This window comes from Trematomus bernacchii, unplaced genomic scaffold (assembly GCF_902827165.1).
Source record: "Trematomus bernacchii unplaced genomic scaffold, fTreBer1.1, whole genome shotgun sequence".
Taxonomy (NCBI): Eukaryota; Metazoa; Chordata; class Actinopteri; order Perciformes; family Nototheniidae; genus Trematomus; species Trematomus bernacchii.
The window spans coordinates 7,958,673-7,977,777 of record NW_022987513.1 but is presented as its reverse complement, the minus strand read 5'-3'; the positions used below and the strand labels follow the sequence as shown (position 1 = coordinate 7,977,777).

Sequence of the window (19,105 nt, the reverse complement as noted above, 5' to 3'; positions counted from 1 at the left end):
ATGTTTATTTAAAGTAATTGGTGCTCTGTTATTTATATTTACGTTCAGATTAAAAAAAATCACTTTCTGAAAAACGACTATTCACTTGACATACTTGGCATTTTACCACGTTACAGTGAGTACCTGAACGCCTCAATCTTCCCATCCGGTTAGTGACTTTCCGTTAGCTAGTTAGCTTAGCTGCAGTACACTACAGTGCCCGGTTCATAAATAAAAACAGAAGTTTGTACCGAACATGGCTGTGTAAAAACTGCATAAAATGCATTTTTTGTACATTTTATTTTGACCTCACATTGCTGTTACAGCCAAAGGAAGCAAATGTGTTTACATACATTTGAGTTAACGTATTACAAGTTATTTTGTCTAGCGAGCGTTAGCTAAGATAGCTAACGTAATACGCTGCCTGAACTGTGTTTAGCAGGTTAGCTGCTAGCATTCAACAGCTACAGCAAGCTGGCTGAAACACAAGCGTACTAAACCTGAAGCTTGGTTACGAAAGGTAAGTACATCTTATACATTTATGATATTTAGTTTTTATCATAGTACATTATATGAATCGTTACTTACACAACTTATGTTAACAAACGCACCTAGCTAACGCTATAACGCTTAGACCATTGCAATACAGATGATATGGAGTTTGCCTAAAATCTGTTAGTTCATTTGAGCAGTTTATTTGTTTATTGTCCATATTGTGATCCTCTCACTAGCATTAATACAATTGCGTGATTGGCACACCACAACATGTGCAACAACATCACCTAATATTAGTTTACAAATATTTGTCAACATTGTTTAAACGTTTTCTTGGAACATAAATGCTAAACATGTATGTATTAGTATTTAGCAACGCCAAGTAGGAATTATTATTCCAAGTTATTTCATTCTATATATACAGTCTATGAATGATAAACATGCATCCTGATGGATTTCAGTATGAATGTATTGCTCAGGATAATTCACCAATCACTGAGATGCCTGTCACTAAACTGAAAATGTTTCCGTTTAGTATGTCTGATTCAGACAGCGATGAGGACCAAGATCGCCCTTTCTCTATAACTGGCTTCCTCTTTGGAAACATCAACGAAGATGGGCAGCTAGAGGATGACAGTGTGCTGGACGATGTGGGTGTTTTAATATTACCAATGCAACATTTAACATTACATTTTAGGTAGTATCATCATGCGTAGCAATTAAACAAAGATTAGGTTCACGATGGAATTGATGTATATTATTAATATATTTAAACAGCTTACTGTTTACTGTATCACAGCTTGTTGCATCTTTCTGATCTGTTTCTGTTGTTTATTTTCACCCAGGAGTCCAAAAAGCATTTAGCTGGTTTGGGTTCTCTTGGTCTGAGCTCACTCATTACAGAGATCACTGCAAATGAGGAGGATGATCAAGACGACAGCAGAGATTCTACAAATGTGGACGCAGATGGTCTGTTTAAATATAAAAAAATGAATCTTGCATTCATTTATTGAGTAACAGGATGTATTGACATTCATATTATTCTCCTCATTAAGGTTGGGTGAAAAGCACAGACGATGCTGTGGATTATTCTGACATCAGTGAAGTTGCGGAGGATGAGACAAATAAATACCGTCAGGCCATGGGGTCTCTGCAGCCCAGCATGCAAACAGGTGATCCACACACAGCCCTTAAGACTCACATTTGTGGTTGATTGTTGAAAAACTGATATCATCTTTAAAAATGCCACTATTTATCTATATTAAAACACATTTTCCACAACATTTTGCAAAGTCAAACCAACACCTTTGGTTCTAAAATGTTTTCCTACCATATTGCTTTTTACCACAATTTTCATCATCACTACCACGGATGACAAAATACTGTTAAACTGTTGGATTGTTAACATTTTCAAAACATTTTTAATCTTAGATGATGAGGAAGACTACGATGCCGACTGCGAGGATATTGATTCTAAGCTTATGCCTCCTCCGCCACCACCAATTGTTCCTACCGCTGCAAAGAAAGAGGAACCCGCCTCTCAGAGCCCAACTGGTAAGGGCATGTTTACGTCAAAATAATGTCCTCTTCTACAGAGCTGCAACTATTGAGTGTATACACGGATCATATTGTAAACTCAATACATTCAGATTAGGTTTTAGTACTTAAGATCACAAATATCCAACGTCGTCTCTTCCTAGTTGGGGAAGAGGGTGATGGCATCATCCTGCCCTCCATCATCGCGCCATCCTCTAACGTCGATAAGGTCGACTTCAGCAGCTCTTCAGACTCTGAGTCAGAAACTGACCGTCCCTGCCAGGGCTCAGGGGCTGGAGGCCCCCCAGATAGTCTCACCCTCCCCCTCGCTGGCATCATGCAGAAAGATGCTGCCAAAGCACTGCCAGGGGTCACAGAGCTCTTCCCAGAGTTCAGGCCTGGAAGGGTAAGGGACTGTCCTGAACTGAGTTTTATCATTACACATTCATATTATCGTTTTTAAATCAAGGAGTCCACTGACGCCATCTGTCTCCCGGATGTTACACCAGGTGCTTAGGTTCTTACGGCTCTTTGGTCCTGGAAAGAACATGCCGTCCGTTTGGAGGAGTGCTCGCAGGAAGAAGAAGCGGAAGCACCGAGACCCTCAGCCTGGGACGCCTCCGCCAGAAGGAGAGCCCACAGAGACAAGCCCCGATAAAAAGTCTGGATGGATTTACGAGTATGCGCTGCCTCCACCACCAGAGCAGTGTCTCTCTGACGATGAGGTACATTTTCAAATGTTACAGGCTATTGTAGAATAGTTCCCACAAATCATTAAAAATAGCATTGATTTTATTAATCTAAAAATAAGAGCTTAATCAAAATGTCTTTAATCATCTTGAATATTGTCCTAACATTTTTAAAACATGAAATAGGATCTAATTAATTGCTTATTTTTTCTCTTACTGACATTGCATTTTAAAATCTCAATAATTTGTAAGATAAAAAAAAGAAATTTACATTTAAATATACCCAATGCCTTTTGCATTAATGTAACGACGACCGTAACAATTAAACCTTTAGTTACATGTTTGTGATCGGGATGCTCAGAGCAGAAGCACTATTGGTTTGTGTTACAACTAACTTGGAAAAAGTTCCTAACTCAATCCATTTGTTGTTTTAATTTTAAATGGCTTACTGTGAAGTAGGTCTTGCATTCAATTCAAGTAGCAATACAAAAAGTCTTAAATATTCTTAAATCTAACTTTCCCTAAACTGTGGGTATCCCATAGACTCTAAATGCATCTGGTAGTACTCTGGCATAAGCCATCGTATCCTACACTTTACATGCTTTTCTTTTCCGTCCAGATAACCATGATGGCTCCGGTAGAATCCAAGTTTTCCCAGACTTGTGGTGACGGGGACAAGGAGACAGAGGCTAGACCTAAAGTAGCAGAGTGGAGATACGGTCCGGCCCAGCTCTGGTACGACATGCTTGGTGTCCCTGAGGATGGAAGCTACTTCAACTACGGCTTCAGGCTCAAAGAAGAGCAGAGCAGTGAGCATCAGGAGCACGACACGCTTAAAAAAACACAAGAGACTTCACATAAGGTAAGCAGACGTGAATATCTGTAGCCCTAACAAGATAATATGGTGATTGTGTTACTTATATTGTGTATCATATATCTCTAGATTCTGAGGCGAGAAGAGGACGACAATAATGAAAATAATGGAGGAGATAAGGACGTTTCAGACCTTGAGAATGAGCTCTTCCTGATGGTTACTCAACTGAAATGGGAGGAAGATATTATCTGGAATGGGGAGGATGTAAAACACAAGGGCACAAAGACTCAGAGAGCTAGCCTGGCAGGATGGCTGCCCTCAAGCATGACCCGCAACGCCAACGCGTACAACGCACAGCAGGGTAAGAAATCAACAAGAAATACAAAGGTTCATCTTGCGATATTATTTTTGTGTGTCACCCAAACAAAACCCAGAGGCACAAGCAGGGACACACTGTAATATTATAATGTAAATACATGTATTATTATCGATTTAATCTTACAGGTCTGACGAGAAGTAATTCCCTGTTGGTGCCACCCACGCCTCCCCCCATGCCAAAAATGCCTTCAATCACTGGCTCGAAGCGGGAGAAAAACAGCCATGACCATCATAGTGAGTTCGTGTTTAGGTCCAAGTACACATCATATATTCAACAGACCTTTGTATCACAGGCTAACATCTCATTTGCCCTTATTTGTTTTTTGTTCTGCCTTCAGCCTCTCATGAAGAAGGCTCTCCCTGGTTCTCCATTTTCCCCATTGACAGCGAGGAGTTGGTGTATGGACACTGGGAAGAGAACATTATCTGGGACGACCAGGAGATGGATCACCTGCTCATGCCACCTGTTCTTACACTGGACCCCAATGACGAGAATATCATCCTAGGTATATTCAGGATTCACATATTGTTGGGCTACATATGGCCTTGTTATGATATTTCCAAATTTGACATTCATTGAAATTGGGCATAGATGTTCAGAAGGACCTTTCCGCAGTTTGTTTTTGAAAGCTGAATAATCACAATAACAAAGACAAATATAACTTATATGAATACTTGTCTAAATGTTTATGTGACTGTGTAATTGATATCTTCTAAATAAACAAAACATCTTATATTAGTTTCTAAGTAAATGTGCAAATCCTGTACGCCATTATATGCAAAGACTACAGGGATCTGTATAATTTGACAACTACTCTGCCAACTTCAACTAAAATGTTATGTTGACAAACTGCTGTCCCCTGTAGAAATGCCAAATGAAAAAGAGGAGATGACTTCCCACTCCCCGTCAAAAGAAAATAAGAAGGAGACGGCAATCAAAAAGAGCCGCATCCTGCTGGGGAAGACAGGGGTGATCAAAGATGAGCCACAGCAGGTAAGCTGCCTCCTCAGGCCAGAGGAAGGAACATGTTGGATTTTATGAGATGGCAGATCACAAGTTCCGCTGCTTTAGTGAAGATATGTCATTTGTATCAGAAAATGCAAACTAGATACAAATAAATTGACAGAATTAAGACTTTATTTGATAGTTCCTACCCTCTATCAATCATAGACTATTTGTACAATTGGATTCCAGTCGTGGTTGTAGGATTGTTTCCAACTTTTGTCGTCCAAACATTTCCAAGAACGCAGTAGTCCAAAAGTTGGAAATTATTGAAAAAGTTGGATGTCATTTTATGTTTTTATCTTAAAAATATTTGGTACAGCTGTAGACATGACACTTGCCCCTGAGGATTCACATGTTGTTTAGCACCATCAAGTGTGAGAAGCAACTATAACATTTCTATAAAAACATCAACATTACTTTCATTGGGAAATATGGTTTCTCTCCACTCAGAACATGTCCCAGCCTGAAGTGAAGGACCCCTGGAACCTCTCCAATGATGAGTTCTACTATCCCAAACAGCAGGGCCTGAGGGGGACGTTCGGTGGCAACATCATTCAGGTCAGTGGAGCCCACAGAAATAAAGATAGAGCCAACAGGGCATGATCAAAATGGGAATGCTTTAAATTGTTGTAATATGAAGTGTCGATGTCTTTATAATTTGAGTGAGTTTTGTGTGTCAAACAGCACTCCATCTCGGCCCTGGAGCTGAGGCAGCCCTTCTTCCCCACTCACATGGGGCCCATGAAGCTGCGGCAGTTCCATCGACCGACTCTGAAGAAATACTCGTTCGGATCTGTGGCTCAGCCGGGTCCTCACGCTGTGCAGCCGCTGCTCAAACACATTAAGAAGAAGGCCAAGGTGAGGCAAAACTAGCACTTTGTATTCAGAGCATTCAAATAACCTTTTTGTGCTTTTGTTCATTAACCAAGTGTGTGTGTAAAATATATTTGTTTTGTATAGATGCGAGAGCAGGAGCGACAGGCAGCAGGAGGAGGAGACATGTTCTTCATGCGAACCCCGCAGGACCTGACGGGTAAAGATGGAGATCTGATCCTGGCAGAGTACAGTGAAGAGTACCCTCCTCTCATCATGCAAGTCGGCTTGGCCACTAAGATCAAAAACTACTACAAGAGGGTGAGTCTACTTTTAGTTTTTCGCCTCGTGACGTTGCGACTTTTTTTCAGCCAAGACTTGCCAACTTGTTTAAAATTGTCAACATTTTGATTGTCAATTTTTTCCATTTGCAAAATAGTTTTCTATGTTATTATGGTGTTAGTTTAATTAATTTAAATGACAATTGCAAACTACATATTTAAATACAGGTGGAATAAAACACCAAAAAAATGCAATCTTTTGAAAATATACATTTCTTACCCAACTCAATCTTTTAATTGAAGATATTCCACATGTTCAAAACTATTCAAATGAAAATCATGTTTAACATTGAACAATCTTTTTTATGGCGTTGTTATTTGTACTCTTCAGAAACCTGGAAAGGATCCTGGAGCCCCCGACTGTAAATATGGAGAGACCGTGTACTGCCACACATCCCCTTTCCTGGGTTCCCTCCATCCTGGACAGCTCCTGCCGGTCAGCACCGTCACAGTCAACGATTCCGTTTTCAGATTAGAGTCAAATATATGCAGAGCCTGATCTGTTATAATGGCAAACAGTGTGATGGTACATCTCTGTTTCTTTCAGGCTTTTGAGAACAACCTCTTCCGTGCTCCTATCTACCTGCACAAGATGCCCGAGACCGACTTCTTGGTTCTGAGAACTCGACACGGCTACTACATTAGAGAGATTGTTGACATATTTGTTGTTGGTCAGCAGTGCCCCTTGTTTGAGGTTCAAGGGCCCAACTCAAAGCGAGCAAACACTCACATCAGAGACTTCCTACAGGTGCGTTTGATTGCCTGAACTCTCCTAGATACTTGCGCTGCTGATTTCTCAAAATGTTCACCTGTCACATGTCCACACTCTGCAGGTGTTTATTTACCGCCTGTTCTGGAAGAGCAAGGACCGGCCCCGGAGAATCCGCATGGAGGATATAAAGAAAGCGTTTCCCTCACACTCAGAAAGCAGCATCAGGAAGCGGCTGAAGCTCTGTGCTGACTTCAAACGTACAGGTAGACCACGCTCAGCATTAACCCCGTCCGCCCACCATTCAGTGATCATTATCCTGTGTTGGACTAACCTAATCCAGTTGTGCTATGTCAGGGCAGTATTGAGGTTATGAAGTTGAACTCAGCAGTGTGTGCCTTGAATTGACAGACAGGGATCTAAGCAGGGAAAGAGCTTGTTACAACTACTATGGATATTACACGAAAGGTAAGATTTAGTATAAGGACAGTATGAGGTCACATGGTAAAACATGCCAAGTCTTTAAATAAGCAAGTTATGGTTTCGTGTAATGCTTTTAATTTCATAAGTCTTACATACTTGTTCCTGGACTTGTTTGTTGCCTTTAATATATGGAGTCATTAAAGGGTCAAATAATTTATCTCTGTATAACCATATCTGAATATATGAAAAGGTTTTTGTATGAATACATTCAAACGTGTGAATGCTTTCAAATATTTCGATCAAATTAATTTATATATGTAAAAAATGTCTGAACATATTGATTACATCTTTTTAATTCACAAGGAGCTGTGTAGCTTTGCATGATATTCTGTACATCTGATGGAAACAAAAAAAAGATTTACACAGGTACATTCCAATGAATAACAGCAAACCTTTGCAAAATATTTTTCATGCGCTCACACATTGGAAATATTTTGTACAAATCTCTTTTTTTTACTACAAAATGTCATGCACTACTCACAGATTAAAAAGTATAATTTGTTCAGATTCAATGTGTACAATGATGTGGTGATGCACGGGTACAATTTATATGACCTTCTATTGACCCCGTACTAATACTACATTATGTGTTCAAAAGTTAAGGTTGTAGATATGAGAAAACCCCTAACGGTATCTTGTCGCCACGCCAGGGATGGACTCTAACTGGTGGGTGCTGAAGCCGGACTTCAGACTGCCCACAGAGGAGGAGATCAGGGCCATGGTGTCTCCAGAGCAGTGCTGCGCTTACTACAGCATGCTGGTGGCAGAGCAGAGACTCAAGGTAACAGTATCCGCCTCTCAGAACGGTAAACACAGATGGAGTGTCTGGGCACGGTTTACTATAACTTATTTTACCCCATCAGGATGCTGGATATGGTGAGAAATCCTTCTTTGCTCCAGACGAGGAGAACGAAGAGGACTTTCAGATGAAGATTGATGATGAGGTATGTGTTCCTTCTTAATTAAGTTGTGTCTTTGTCATTTGAAATACGAAAAAACATTTCAGATTTACACAGTGCTGATCCTGTGTGACACATCTTAGGTGCGCACAGCTCCTTGGAACACAACGAGAGCCTTCATTTCGGCCATGAAGGGGAAATGCCTGCTGGAGGTGTCGGGCGTGGCCGATCCTACAGGCTGTGGAGAGGGCTTCTCCTACGTCAAAGTGCCCAACAAGCCCACTCAACAGAAGGTCAGACTGCTTAAAGCTAAATTGTGCTAACCCAATATTCTGCCTTGTGTAAATATAAAGAAAAACTTTGACCTAGTTTGGTTTTTCAGGACGACAAAGAGCCGACGCCTGCCAAAAAGACAGTGACGGGGACAGACGCTGATTTGAGGAGACTCTCGCTGAAGAACGCCAAGCAGCTGCTGCGCAAGTTTGGAGTTCCAGAGGAAGAGGTAAGACCTAAAGCTGAAGTGGGACAGCCTAGTGATTTCAATCTCAGTCAGAACAAAGCAAATCTGCTGTCTACTTCTCGATCAAGCTACCTCAGATTTTCAACAACTGTAACCACTTTGAAAAGAAAGCCATTTATGTTCATGAAAGTGTTCTGAAATTGCTCTCTGTTGAATGGTGTGCACTGAAATTACATATTAACTTTATTTTAAACTCTTTTTTTATTCTTACCAACCTGTCTTTTTAAACTTTTGTTTCCTTTGTGTGATTTAGATCAAGAAGCTCTCCCGCTGGGAGGTGATTGACGTGGTGAGGACGATGTCCACAGAGCAGGCGCGTTCAGGCGAGGGGCCAATGAGCAAGTTCGCCAGAGGCTCTCGTTTCTCCGTTGCGGAACACCAGGAGCGCTACAAGGAAGAGTGCCAGAGGATCTTTGACCTGCAGAACAAGTGACACTCTAATTTAGAATCTTATTTTGTATGTATTATTCTGGATTCTGTCTGAGCACACCTTACGTCCTTTTTCCTGTTGCACATCCACCACAGGGTGTTGGAGTCGGGGGAGGTGCTCTCTACAGACACAGACAGCAGCTCAGCAGAGGACAGTGACTTCGAGGAGATGGGGAAGAACATCGAGAACATGCTGCAGAACAAGAAGACCAGCTCCCAGCTTTCCCGCGAGAGGGAGGAGCAGGAGAGGAAGGAGCTGCAGAGGATGCTGATGGGGGAGGAGAGCGATCGTGATCACAAGGGACGCAAGGAGCGACGCAAAGGCTTGTGTGAGTCTCTGTTCCTAAAAGTCACACGGTGCACCGAGGACATCTCTATTAGCTGTGTTGGGTTCAAAACAGTTTGTCTCTTACTGTAATCGTCCCTTTCCTTCACTCTGCAGCCAGCTCCTTATCCACCAGCTCCCACAAGGACGACGACACCTCCTCCGTCACCAGCCTGAACTCCGCGGCCACAGGGCGGAGACTCAAGATCTACCGCACCTTCAGGGATGAGGACGGCAAGGATTATGTCCGCTGCGAGACGGTGCGCAAGGCCTCCGTCATCGACGCCTACACCAGGATCAGAACCACCAAGGACGAGGACTTCATGTGAGTATCTGTTTCAATTGGTGCTTTGATTTTGTTAAAAAGTATGAAGTTTTATATTATGCAATTAGTTGTTGTTTGCTCCCCACTACATACAATTTCCTTATTTTAGGTTAGTCACGATTCAAAATAATTTAGGATATCAAGCTCATCTTTGCCTTTTTTTACTTCGGGTTTTGTCTTTTTTGGAAAGTTTATAACAGTAAATAAACGAGTGTACGGAGGAAGAGTAAAAAACCATTGATGTTCAAAAAAAGTATACATAAAAATAAAGCCTTACATTGTAGATTACACATGCCTCATCCCGATTGTACCAGTGAATTTAAAACAGCTGTCATTGTGTGTCTTTGTTGTTGCAGAAAGAAGTTTGCCGTCTTCGATGAACAGCACAGAGAAGAGATGAGGAAGGAGAGGCGGCGTATTCAGGAGCAGCTGAGGAGGCTGAAGAGAAACCAGGAGAAGGACAAGATTAAGGGACCTCCAGAGAAGAAGGCCAAGAAACTCAAAGAGAGGCCAGACCTCAAGGTCAAAGTAAGTAAACGGATCATTGCTACTCTCCTCTGTCACTTTGCTTTTCCTCGCCAGGCTTGCATTGGTGTAATGTACATGTGTAGTACTGCTCTCTCTGTATTATTATCACACAGCACAGTCAGGTTATCTGTAATGTTATTCCTCTTTTCCCCAGTTAAAGTGTGGAGCATGTGGAGCCATCGGACACATGAGGACCAACAAGTTCTGCCCGCTCTACTATCAGACCAACGCGCCACCTTCCAACCCTGTTGCCATGACAGAGGAGCAGGAGGAGGAGCTGGAGAAGACCGTCATCCACAACGACAACGAGGAACTGATCAAGGTGGAGGGCACCAAGATCGTGCTGGGCAAACAGCTCATCGAGAGGTAAGGGATTCGCCTCCTTCCTCCTCTCTTACCATTGAAAATAATTGTGAAATTCTTCCAGTTTAATTAAATTAATCAATTAATCAATTACTGCAGCATTTTTCTAAATTCTTACGGTCATTAAAAACCTGGAAAAGTCATGGAAATTCAAAATGCTAATTCCAGGCCCTGGAAAAGTTATGGAAATGTAACTAAAGTTGCATCAAATATAATTTATATTTTATCTAATCGCCGAAATAGTAATTACTGTATCGTATAGTAATGGAACATAAAATGGCATTTAACTGACGAGGTATTTTGCTGGTGAGAGATTTTAGTTGCTTTAGCGTGTAGAAGCTAGTAAGCCTATTTGATTTGTTTTAGATAGGCATAACATGTTTCATATGCAGACCTTATTTTCCTGTTCCATGTGGTACCGCTGAGAAAGAGTAATTTTTTTGGTCATGGAAAATTAGGTAAAGGTCATGGAGAAGTCATTGAAAATCATTCGTGAAAAAGTGTATGAACCCTGTATATAGTGTTTATAAATGTTGTGTCACCTGTATCCCCTGTTGTTCCTCATCTTTTTATTTTCTCCTGCAGTGCTGATGAGGTGCGCAGAAAGTCTTTAGTGCTCAAGTTCCCCAAACAGCAGCTCCCCCAAAAGAAGAAGAGACGCGTAGGCAACGCGGTGCACTGCGACTACCTTAATGTAAGCTATGTTTCACAGCTTCTTCTAACACATTTTAATCTGGGAGTTACTAAAGTTTACACTTTACACTGTTTTTGTTTCATTACATTCACAGAAACCACACAAGGCCATCCACCGCAGACGCACTGACCCCATGGTGACCTTGTCTTCTGTGCTGGAGAGCGTCATCAATGACATGCGGGACCACCCTAATGTAAGATCTGCAGGCATTCTCCTCGACAAAATGTCATTGACTAAGATTACATCCTCAATTACATCCTTTCACCTCCATTCCGAAATGGGTCCGGTGTTTTTATGGCTAATGATATTCCACTCATATTCCCACTTACATGCTATTGTCATGTTAAGACTTTTTTCTGACAGTGGCAGACTTGTTTGAGTGTGCAAACACAGCCGCTTTGTTTTATTCATTCAATCAAAATCATCCATAATATTTCAAATTAGCTGTGCGTGTCCATTTGACCAGAAATGTGGGCATGTATTTTGGGTATGCACCTCTAATTGGTTTGTATACAACACAGTATTATGGATGGTAAACAGAACCCCAACATAGAAGCATATTGCGAACACGTCATATATCCCGAAAATGCTCCTAAAACCTGAAAAACAGAAAAACATTTGCATATCCCACAAATTATAAACAAAATATTATTTTTGAATAAAGGCCTTTCTCCTCTTGACTTCTTCTTTCTCTCCCTTGCAGACGTATCCGTTCCACACACCAGTGAATGCCAAGGTTGTGAAGGACTACTATAAGATCATCACGCGGCCCATGGACCTGCAGACGCTGAGGGAGAATGTGCGCAAGAGACTCTACCCGTCGAGGGACGAGTTCCGTGAAGCCGTGGAAGTTGTCGTCAAAAACAGCGCCACCTACAACGGTAGAGTGTTTAACCACCTCTTCTTAACACACACAAGTTTGACTCTTTTTTGACTTTCAATTTAAACTTGCATCAAAGTTTAAAAGCAGGTTTCTGTTTTTGTTCCCCCAGGCGCAAAACATCCCATAACGCAGGTGGCCCAGTCCATGCTGGACCTGTGTGATGCTAAGCTGAAAGAGGTGAGTGTTAAAGGGGACCTATCATGCAAAATGCACTTTTTGATGTCTTTTATACATAAATATGTGTCCCAGGTGTGTCAGGGAACTCACCAAGTGTAAGAAAATAAAACCCTCTCTCTTTTCCTCCGTAACCAACTCTCTAAAAACGGGGGTGCAACAGAGCTGATCCAGATTTGCGTCCGATATGACGTATTATCGGAAATGCGGACCCATGGCACTATCAGAAACTTTTCTATCAGAATCAATGCCCGACTGTTTTGGACGTAATATGGTCTTTGTTTACATTAGCAAGCATCGCTAACACTCAGAGCTAACCTGTACTGGAGAGAGCATGTGTAAAAAAGCAGGAAATAAAAAAAGGAACTCACCTTGTGGTAAACCCGCAAGAGAAAAAGCATTTGAGCTCCATACTGTTTCAGAAATAATCCTTGATGTGGTTTGGAACATGATGGCGTTTAATCACGGCAGCATTTAGCTGAGTATCTCGTAGAATCTGTTTGGTATTTTGAGCAAAACACATCATAGACATGTTTTTAATATATTTTTATATATCTGAGACCCATAATATATGCCTAAAAAATAGCATAATAGGAGACCTTTAATGTTAATGTTTTGTCTTGCTGCGCTTTTTTGTCAATGTTCACATTAACCATAAAACCCAATGTGTGTGTTTGTGTGTGTGCAGAAGGAGGACAGGCTGGTGAGGCTGGAGAAAGCCATCAACCCGTTGCTGGATGATGACGATCAGGTGGCCTTCTCCTTCATCCTGGACAACATCGTGACCCAGAAGATGATGGTTGTTCCCGATGTGAGTCATCCCTCCTTAACCTTTTTTATTATTTTATCTTAATCCGTTCTCATGCAGAATGAGTTAATGACCTCATGTCTGAACTGCTCCCTTCACTACAGTCATGGCCGTTCCACCACCCTGTCAACAAGAAGTTTGTCCCCGATTATTACAAAGTCATCGTATGCCCCATGGATCTGGAGAACGTCCGCAAGGTAAGAGTCACACAAGGTGTCATCTTCAAAAATAACAAGTCATTGAATGTTTTTAAAATCAGCAATGCAGAAACTGTGCCTCTTTATTTATTTGTGTTTCCTGCTTCAACAGAACATTTCCAAACACAAATACCAGAACCGGGATGTGTTCCTTTTTGACGTCAGTCTCATCCACGCCAACAGTATCAAGTACAATGGTAATTGAGTTAACATCACCGTGATTATCACAGTCCCATATTTGAGGTAAAGATGTTGTTTTAAGCTCCATTTCCTCTCTTTGTTTCTTTCACAGGCGCAGAGAGTCCTTACACTAGGACGGCTCTGGATATTGTCAGTGTGTGCAAGCAAACCTTGGCAGAGGTACGTTGAGTCTTTTAGTCATGGAAGGAGGAAGTGGCATGTTAATGAGTTATTCATGCAGTAATTCACATTTGGCTGGGCTTTACCAGATGACCAGAACAGCTGTAAAGCAATGATGCTAACAATCTAACATTTATAAAGAACCTTCTCCATCTAATGAGTAGTTACCCCTCCAGATATTTACAACCCCTATTTTTTATATAATAGTTACAAATATATATATAATATTGACATAGTGTAGATTATATAACAAAGAAGCTAAACAATAAATCATACTGTGCATCTAATATTAGATTCCTACAGATGTGTTGATCTCTCCAAATATATCTTGCAAGCACACAAAATGTGCACTAGGGAACACAATAAAAGAACACGTGTGTGTAACAGAGTGAAGCTGTTAGTGTTTTAATTGTTTCTTGTTTCACAGAGTGTTGCGTTGAATTCACATCTTGTTTAAACTCATTGCTAATGGCAATATAAAGCTTGATTTCTTACCTGTGGATTTACATGAATTAATATGGAATCTGGCCATTCAAATGAAATGATGAATCGTGTACAGAGGTGGTTTTTCTGTGTATTCGAGACCACAACTTTTTTATGATTTAAGACAGGAGTAAAAACATAAATCATTGCTGTAATACCGACATTGTTCCCTCAGTACGATGAGCACCTGACGCAGCTGGAGAAAGACATCTCTACGGCTAAAGAGGCGGCTCTGGATGCAGCAGACCTGGAGTGTCTGGACCCGATGACGCCCGGGCCGTACACACCGCAGGTAGGAGAGCAGCTCAGTGATTGGTGGATTCTTGGGTATCTTCCTTCTTTGACCATAGACTCTAGCCTTTCAGCTATTTATAACGTGCCACTTCTGGTAGTCTATACTTTTCTTTGGGCACTAGTCTCCTTTCCACTCCTTGTAGTGATTCCAACCATTTTATTTCTTCCTTAGTCTCTGCACTAACCCTCCTTTCCAGAATGTTTCACTCTAGTTTCCTTACTGTAGTTTCTCCTTTCTCCCACCCTGTTTTTCTCCTGCTGTCTCGCCCTGCCTCTCCCTTTGTGTGTGTCGCTGTGTGTGGTGTCGGCCAGCCTGCTGATCTGTTTGACAGCGGGGCGTCAGGGAGTCTGCCCAGAGACAACAGCAGCCTGTTCTCTGAGGGACCGCTAGTGGTTGCTCCAGAGAAGAGAGGGGGGCAGGTATGGAGAGAGACAGAAAAACGGCTCGCAACCACATGCCACCTCTCCTCAAACTATCCTCAGAGCAAACGGCTTGATCACCGGCAATCTTTGAACCAACACAACATTACAGACAACATAACAGACTAGAATCAGTGTAGTTATAAGACCATCTCTGTCTTTTGACAAGAGATCTCATTAGACTTTTACCGTACTGCCCCGCAGGGCAGGAGACCCGGGGAGGAAGAGTCAGTTGTGGACATTGAAGGCTTTGAGGAGGAAGATGATGGCAATCCCAAAACTCCTGCTCCTGTAAGAAAGACGGATTTATTGACAGATTATGTAGATTTGAGGTCACCGGTACATTCAGGCACAAAAAAACATTTGCCACCAAGTACGCTCACATATTCATGCGAGTTACTAAATCACTTCAAATTCGGTTCAAGCCTTTTCTGAGGCCTAATATTCGAATCCAGCTAAATTCAAGAACAAACAAACTATTCTTCAATTTCTAATATTTGCAGTTGGATGGCCTGGTTGAGGTGAAATGGGGTTAATATTTTCACGCTTTGGGAATTGTACAAATCTATTTCTTTGTACACTTTCATCTCTTTCTTTGTCAGACTGGCACTTTTCAAACATTCTCTTTGTGCTATTTAATCATACTATTTTAATGATTTATTCTCTTGATTTGTAATTGTATTTTTGTACATTTACTAACGCTTCAGCTTGCTTTCTTCTTGGTTAAGTGTTTATAACATATTTGTCTGCCCTGTCTTTTGAGGCCGAGGACGCAGACGGAGATCTCGAGGACGACGATGACGAAGAGGACATGTTGCTGCCCCCTCGCAGACAGATGCTCGACCATGAAGAAGAGGAGGAGGAGGAGGAAGACGACGGACTATCTAACCGCCCGGCACAGGCCAGCGTCCTGTACCAGGACCTGCTCATGTCTGACGGAGAGGACGACGCCAGCGAAGAGGAGGGCGACAACCCCTTCTCCTGTAAGTCCTGGGGAGGCAGCAGGAAGTCACAGCTGTACTAAAACAAAAGTTATTTAGAAATAGAAAAATCCTCATGACAGCAGTATTGTGCTGCACATTTACACTTAAAGGTCTCCTATTATATTATTTACGAATATATTATAGGTCTCAGATATATAAAAAACATGTCTATGAAGTGTGTTGCTCAAAATACCAAACAGATCACCCATTCTAGCCCTGCCTCATACCCCTCTATTTCAGCCCTGAAATAAACTGGGTCAAAGGAATGGGCCTAGGAAAATATAAGACATCAAAAAGTGCATTTTGCATAATAGGGGACCTTTAATGGCATAATAATAATAATAATGAATCCTTTGTGAAAACCATGTGTAGCCTCTCATGTTGTTTTGAGTTGCGTGTCATTTGTCCTGATGCCTTGTGTTTCCCCTCCAGCCATACAGCTGTCGGAGAGTGGCAGTGACTCTGACCGAGAGTTGTACGTGCGACCCACTCCTCCACGGAGAACTCAGGAGACGGCCCGAGCCACTATGGAGCAGGACGAGAGCATGATGTCATATGAAGGGGACGGGCCTGATGTTCCTCACATGGAAGACAGCAACGTCAGGTACAACTGGCCCAGAAGCCGATCATTCTCTGCAACTGTACTGAGGAACGAAGAGGCTTATAATGGCGCATTTCCACTGGAGGGCCTCGCACGGCTTAGTACGGTATAGTTAGACCTTGGTAGGCCAGGCTCACTTTATGCTGCGTTTCCATTACAGTTTAGGAACTGGGGTAGTAACTATAGCAGGGGTCGGCAACCCCTGGCACGCGTGCCACCATTGGCACGCAGCACCGTAACCAGTGGCACACTAGGAATAAGTGGAATAAGTGTGCAAAATATTTTTATTTTATTTTCGGATCCGATACGGGGAGACCGCCGCCAGAGCGCGTCTCCCCGTTACCTGCAGAAGGAAGCCATGCACGCAACGCAGCCCCGCTCTATTTAACTCCAGGCGACTTTCTGCCGCTTTCCTCCGTAGTGCAGTGCTGATCGTTTCACCACAGAGGAAAGCACTTGCAGTAGGCTACCCATAAGGAGCTTTACAAATGCCGCAGTTTTTGCGTGGCTGTGTCTTTAGTTGAAAGCCCAGTGGCGATCTGCTCATCTCTCAACAAAATAACATGCTACACAGGGGCGGACTGGCCATCTGTGTGTTCTGGAGAATCACAGAACGGACGATCGTCCTTATTATTACGCCGTTTAAACCAACTATTTAAATTTGTTCATGTAAGTTGCTCTGACAGGTCCACACACCGCAGCGAGGCTCCCCCCACCCTCCTGTTGACAGTTCACGTCGAGCTCCTCACCCCCCACATTTTAAATGGTGTTTTGCCTGCCGTCTTGTCTGCAGACTTGTCAAAGCATTAATTCATGGTTTTTACTAACCGGTATCAGTATGTTGTTACTTCAGCATCATTTTGAAACGTGTATTACAATTAAATCACGGTAAAATATGTTCATTTTGTTGTAGTTGCCAGCAATTCTCTCACTTTAGCATACTCAGCCCGGTTGTTGGCCCGGGAAGAACCTCGATTTTGGAGAGCCAGAAAACTGTGAAAAAGTACCCGCTAGCCGGAACTACGCCTAGTGGAAACGCAACCAAAAACGGGCACGGCACGGCAAGCTTAAACCGCGCTCCGCGCTGTAGTGGAAATGCGCCATTATGTTTACAAGCAATTTGTTTAAGTCACTCTTTTAGGAATTTTTCTTCTTTGACAAAAAGCAATTGATTTATTTTCTTAGCTACTATAACAATAAAACTAATACAGAGATGTGATTATTACATTAATAATCGAATCTCTATTGCTTAATAATGACATACTGTATATGAATAGTTTTGAAAACAGGGTTTGATTTTATGAAGATCTTAAGATTATTACTTAAAACACCTCTTGTTTGACTCCCCTCTCTTCCGTCTCAGTTACGGCAGCTATGAGGAGCCAGAGATCCGGAGTCAGTTGCAGCCCTCCAGCCTGGGAAACGGAGAAGAATACGGCATCAGCGAAGAGGAGGAGGAAGATGAAGAAGATGAAGCACGGAGGAGAGCCCCAGCTGTGCTATCCAAGGTCCAGCTCAGTGAAGACGAGGAGAGCGAAGAGTTCAGATCAATAGGAGGAGACAGCGACATGGACTCTGAAACCTAGTGACATTTTCTTTTCTTTCTACCCGCAGTATTCGGAAAACATTGTTTATAATCACAGTTTTATGTGGAGAAAATACGATTTCCAAGGAGAAAATGTTGTACATACTTTTGTAAATTATCGTTTGTAGCTTGCTCCTCTACTGTAAGCTCTGCTGCACCTACAGTTAAGAGACACACAGCATATTGTACATTTCACTTTGCCTTTTATAAGTTGTATCTTGACATCTGTGTACATTTGTTTTGTACCGTTTAAACTCAATCATATACCGCGCTCTCAAATTGTTAAGAAGCGACTTTTCTATCCCACTTCCTGATTAAAACATAGAATAAACACACTGTAGGTTATTAGACGGCTCTTTGAAAAACACAAATTCATGTACTTCTAAAAGATATTAGAAGTATATTAATTTATCATGTACTTAAGCTGCAGTTAGAGATCATTAAACATTAACTTCTTTAAAATTTAAATTTGCCCAGGAAATGTATAGAATGAGCATTGTTTGTATTCTGATAGTTTTAACTCTCCAAGTGCTAAAAAAAGAATGAAGCTTTGTGAAATAAAGTGGTTTAAATCTAAAACATCCACTTGTTTTTCCATATTGACATGTTTAATCTAAAGACCACACGCACCACCAGAGATGAACTTGGTTTGATTACATTTGAAGTCAACTTTGATGGATGCTGTGTGTGCAGTTGGGGAAACAAACCACAAGGCCCACTGCATGCCAACTAAAGAAAATGATTACAACTTCACTGGGTTTGGTTTGACTTTATTGACATATGACTGTTTTTGCCGACATTCTGACATGTCATCACAGGAAAAGCACAGATCTAAGTCACTTTAATGTAAGTAATAGCTGCATAACATTTAGATGAGCTGGCTGCAGGACCCTGGTATCGTTTATGGTGGAAAGACTATCCACAGTATGTAGTCATAAAATAAAATTGCACACAAGCCACACCTCCATCTATTTCTCGGTAACAAGACCAC

General features: G+C 41.8%; 1 protein-coding gene across 2 annotated transcripts; it reads left to right on the top strand.

Annotated features, from left to right (window-relative positions):
* Positions 1–176: 176 nt before the first annotated feature.
* Positions 177–18,867, top strand: taf1 (TAF1 RNA polymerase II, TATA box binding protein (TBP)-associated factor). 2 transcript variants are annotated; one of them, XM_034113430.1, is made up of 41 exons: positions 177–499; positions 1,010–1,124; positions 1,320–1,443; positions 1,530–1,646; positions 1,906–2,028; positions 2,175–2,416; positions 2,520–2,735; positions 3,319–3,561; positions 3,643–3,874; positions 4,018–4,125; positions 4,230–4,397; positions 4,758–4,885; positions 5,348–5,455; positions 5,582–5,755; positions 5,858–6,031; positions 6,383–6,487; positions 6,599–6,799; positions 6,885–7,026; positions 7,894–8,024; positions 8,107–8,187; positions 8,286–8,435; positions 8,525–8,644; positions 8,916–9,091; positions 9,188–9,420; positions 9,534–9,741; positions 10,098–10,269; positions 10,424–10,635; positions 11,218–11,326; positions 11,421–11,519; positions 12,030–12,207; positions 12,319–12,386; positions 13,072–13,194; positions 13,296–13,388; positions 13,501–13,585; positions 13,681–13,748; positions 14,407–14,523; positions 14,838–14,945; positions 15,150–15,236; positions 15,709–15,928; positions 16,361–16,532; positions 17,893–18,867. In XM_034113430.1, exons 2-41 carry the CDS (start codon positions 1,011–1,013, stop codon positions 18,113–18,115), a joined length of 5,952 nt encoding a protein of 1,983 aa, XP_033969321.1. In that variant the 5' UTR covers positions 177–499; position 1,010; the 3' UTR covers positions 18,116–18,867. The 2 variants fall into 2 exon arrangements, with proteins under 2 accessions (XP_033969321.1, XP_033969316.1); XM_034113425.1 differs by lacking the exons at positions 14,838–14,945; positions 15,150–15,236.
* The last annotated feature ends 238 nt before the right edge of the window (positions 18,868–19,105 follow it).

Excerpts from the sequence above, each read along its gene's own strand:
- taf1 (XM_034113430.1), top strand. The coding sequence starts at position 1,011 with ATGTCTGATTCAGACAGCGATGAGGACCAAGATCGCCCTTTCTCTATA. Across the intron at positions 2,029-2,174 it reads CGCCTCTCAGAGCCCAACTG|TTGGGGAAGAGGGTGATGGC; the intron begins GTAAGGGCATGT and ends GTCTCTTCCTAG. Across the intron at positions 9,092-9,187 it reads ATCTTTGACCTGCAGAACAA|GGTGTTGGAGTCGGGGGAGG; the intron begins GTGACACTCTAA and ends CATCCACCACAG.